Genomic DNA, 4,352 nt, shown 5'->3' with positions numbered 1-4,352 from the left:
CCAACGATCTTGTAACACCGGTTTTACTGACGGGATGCGCATGACAATCAAATGCAATTGAGTACATTGCCCTAATTCTTTCCATTCCCTGATTACAGGAAGATCCAGTTTATAACAGCTCAGTGTGTTAGACCAGATTTATGACAAATACACCGTTATCAGTTGAGGTGGTTTCTCTGTGAGAGCAGCTTTATAAGTCACTATCAGGCTGTACTAGGTTTACTGTCAGGTTCAAAACTCCTGGATAACAGACAAACATGAAGGGCTCCGTAATATCTGTTTTGGTGGTCTTGGTTGTGCTGGACAGGTAACATTTCAGGGTTATGACATTGTCTTGATGGAGGTTGAATTAGGACAGAACTAAGCATTAAGTTTTTTTTTTTTTTTTTTGGGAAAGCTGAGATAATTCTAGCTTAGCATTCATGAAAAAAGAGTGAAGAGTGAAACTTATTTTATTAAATAGGATATCTGACATTGGGACATAAGATCATTCTTTTTAACCATTACATCTGAGAGATTTTTCCTCAAGTGTTTTAATTCCACACAGATTGGCTAGTGGACTGGAACACAGATCGTATGACTATACGAAGTACCACCCCATGGATGAGGTGAGGTTATCCTGTACTAGCAATTCCATAGTGATTGATTGATTCTTTTATTGACCTGGTAAATCTCTCCAAACAGATCTCAGCTTGGATGAATCAGATGGAAAGGGAAAACCCAGACGTTGTGTCCAGTATGGTATATGGACAAACTTATGAGAAGAGGAACATTACATTACTAAAGGTACTACCTGTTTAGTGCAATACTTCTTATCATAAATGTCTTCCCACTTGGTGAATTTCGAGTTTCAAGTTGTTTTAGCTTAAATTATAATTCTAAAATGTAGATTATTAAAGTCATGTGGTGGTACCATGTGGCAGTAATAATAATTCAGGATACTTGAAATTCATGCCATGATATTAGCAACTTGTTTGTTTGTTTGCATCTGATATGCAGATTGGCTTCAAAAACACCACACCCAAGAAAGCTGTTTGGATGGACTGTGGGATTCATGCCAGGGAATGGATTGCTCCAGCTTTCTGCCAGTATTTTGTTAAAGAGGTGAGACCTAATTGCATCAAACTTAATATGATGTAGATAGTCGTGACGACATACACCTGAAGTGTTGCTCCCAGAAATATCACATCCATTTTATTACATGAGAGGCCAGTGTTTTTAATGTACTGCATATGTCGGTAAATGCAATGCCACTCATGTTTTTTTTTATTTTTATATTATATTTATATTTTGCTCTGCTATTTGGAACAGATACTGTATGTGCAGAACTCACAGATACTGATACTGCTATTATAATGAATGTAAAACTCCTGTTGTAGCTTGCTGACCCTGAGATTCATATTGATATGCCAATTCAATTTGATAATAATGTTTTTGTATGTGTGTATGTTTCTTAAAATATAAAATGTTTTGTTTAATCTGAATTAAATAAATTTAATCTAAAATGAATTGAACTGTGTGTTATGCTGGGAAAGATACTGGGCTCCTACAAAACTGACTCGAATGTGAACACGTTGTTTAAAAACCTGGACTTCTATATCACCCCAGTGCTAAACATTGATGGATATATTTATTCCTGGAGGGATAACACAGTGAGTTTCATCATTTTAAGTATTCTATGTAACATACTGTACATTTGATAAAGGTAAAATATATCTGCACATTTTATATGTCAACATATGTGATATGTTTTAAAGACTCGACTGTGGAGGAAGTCCAGAACAGCAGGGACTGAAAACTGTAGATGTTTTGGCACTGATCTTAACCGCAACTTTCCTGCTTACTGGGGGAGTAAGTTACATTTTTCTTTTCATTAGAGATCAATTTCAATGTCAGTTTCTTAATTTTAGCACATTCACGGGTAAAGTATGTGTAGTTCAGCTTTGTTATAAAGTTTGCAAAGGCTTCCAGTATTTTCTTAAAGGCTTACAATTGTGTGTCATGCGATAAACATAAATGAATTAAAAATGGTTGAATAGGGGTTAAATAATTGTGACGTAGCTGTATTACATAAATAAACAAATAAATAATCCTGCAACGCAGATATATTATATTTATCGATATTTCCACCTTTTATATGCTTCTAAACCATTATAGATGCATTTTTAATACGATATAATATGTAAATTAATTCAAATGTAATATATTATAAGGGTTATAAGCATGACTTAACAGATGCCTTAAAGCAACACTATTTAACTTTTTCTGTATTCAAATATTAAACATGTATATGAGCAAGTACATCATGAATTAATCTTCCAAACCGTCATTTTGTCAAGCGCAGACATGCAATCAAAGCTAAAGGAGCTAATAAAAGGTCCATCTGTTTTCGTTCACTAGTGGTGGGGATCTCCAGGAATTGCTGTTCAGATGTCTATAATGGACCGACTGCTGTGTCTGAGCCAGAGACCAAAGCTGTCACGGACTTTTTGGGAGCACATCAAAATGAAATGCTCTGTTACCTCACCATCCACTCATACAGTCAGATGATCCTCATCCCCTATGGAGTCCCCAACATCTCAGCACCCAATTATGATGAACTGGTAAGAAGAAGAGCAAATTCTTTGGGATATGTTAGGATTGGAAGCTTTCAAACATACTGTCAGTTTTGAATGAAATCTGCACATCTGTCTGTGTTTTCAGATGGAAGTCGGTCTTGCTGCAGCTAAAGCCATCTCAGCAGTGCACGGAAAGAGCTACAAAGTGGGCACTCCACCTGATGTACTGTGTGAGTACTTTAAACCAATGTACACACTCATGACCTGAAGACAATCAGGTCTAGAAAAAATACAGTGGACTGCCATTTTTAAATCACACGAAGAGCCAAATTGTTCAAATAAACTGCTCTTTTTAAATCACTTCGCACATGCAATACTGTGCTTTATTATGGGGATGCACAATATATATATTGAAGATACAGTGCGCGACATCACACACATTTAAAAGGCGGTTTCATTTAAGAAGGGGATGTTCACAAGTTGTCTTACTCTTCAGTTCCACCTCAAAATTTGTGACTGCATTTTCTTCACCTCTGTAAAACTCCCAAATCCTTTCCTTGAGCTAAAACTGAATTCTAAAACATCTTGCCATTTTTCCTCAACCTGTTTAAAACACAGTCAATAAAGTTACATATCAGTTATCAGCAATATTAGACATATTTTAATTTACAGGTATCTATGGCTCAATTAAAGTTAATTATTAAAAACTTTAACCTTTTAGCAAATCTCAAATGCAATGTCCATTTTTCATACTGTACGTGGAGCAGAAATTTAGTTTTTTAGTTTTGTATTTACATTTATTTGATCAGATTTTACATTCGTATCGGACAGTATTTTAATTAGCAATGCATTTCTAAAATTATAAAGTCTAAAACCTCTGGTGTATTTTTCAGAGATAGATAAACAAAAAATAAGCTTCGCCCTAATGATGTTTATAATATTCAGTTTAACTGGTTTAATTACAACAAAGCCCCCCATTCAGATGTTTAGCAACTCCAGGTGTTTCTGTATGAAATAATGCATTTTCTTTTTTTTTTCTTTTTTTTTATCAAATGAATGTCATTTAATCATTTTGAAACATTCTTTGCAGATGCAACTTCTGGCTCTTCACGTGATTTTGCAAGATTCATAGGGATCCCATACTCCTTTGGGTTAGAGTTACGAGATAAAGAGAAGTACCACTTCATTCTACCCGAGAATCAAATCCAGCCCTCATGTGAAGAAGCGTATCAGGGAGCGATGTCCATCATAAACTACATCCATGATAAGAATTTCAAAAGTGCAGCGGTTAGTCAGACTGTGGACAACTGTGACTGTCTTATGGATCTTGAGTGCAAATGTGATGATTTTAAACCACTATATTAAAATGGACCATGTGCTCAAATAAGTACTGTCTAACAAAAACCATCTGGTTTGGTATTTTACTGTCTAATGCAATAAAATTATAGAAATATCATGAAACATTATATTGGTGTTTTTCAGGATTTCCTGTGATGTCTAAGATTGATTGCAGAGCTCTATTTGGCCAGCTGATGGCAGTATATACACAGATATCATTGAAGATGTTTGCAAGCTTGTATAACTGCTGTCAGCATCAGCAACCACAGATTTGATTATATTATGGTATATTAAGTAATGAAAAAGGGACACTGCTTGTGGGAAAGAACAGTCAAAGTGTCCTCAAGCACAGAAGTTGATCATATAAGAGAAATGAGGGATAAGATCTCCTTTGTGGCAGGCTTCTCCTGTACACACTAAGACCTGAAACCCTCCTCTATTTATTACTGACTAACT

General features: G+C 35.3%; 1 protein-coding gene across 1 annotated transcript; it reads left to right on the top strand.

The window, feature by feature from the left end:
- LOC113044584 (carboxypeptidase O-like) lies at nt 1-3,997 on the top strand. The gene is made up of 9 exons (XM_026204683.1): nt 1-307; nt 548-608; nt 685-786; nt 1,000-1,104; nt 1,536-1,652; nt 1,758-1,851; nt 2,401-2,603; nt 2,704-2,788; nt 3,649-3,997. The coding sequence occupies exons 1-9, from the start codon at nt 258-260 to the stop codon at nt 3,921-3,923; spliced, it is 1,092 nt and encodes a 363-aa protein (XP_026060468.1). The 5' UTR covers nt 1-257; the 3' UTR covers nt 3,924-3,997.
- Nucleotides 3,998-4,352: the final 355 nt, after the last annotated feature.

Source organism: Carassius auratus, chromosome 26 (assembly GCF_003368295.1).
Source record: "Carassius auratus strain Wakin chromosome 26, ASM336829v1, whole genome shotgun sequence".
Lineage (NCBI taxonomy): Eukaryota > Metazoa > Chordata > Actinopteri > Cypriniformes > Cyprinidae > Carassius > Carassius auratus.
The sequence above is the reverse complement of the archived record's forward strand: the minus strand, read 5'-3'. Positions and strand labels throughout refer to the sequence as shown.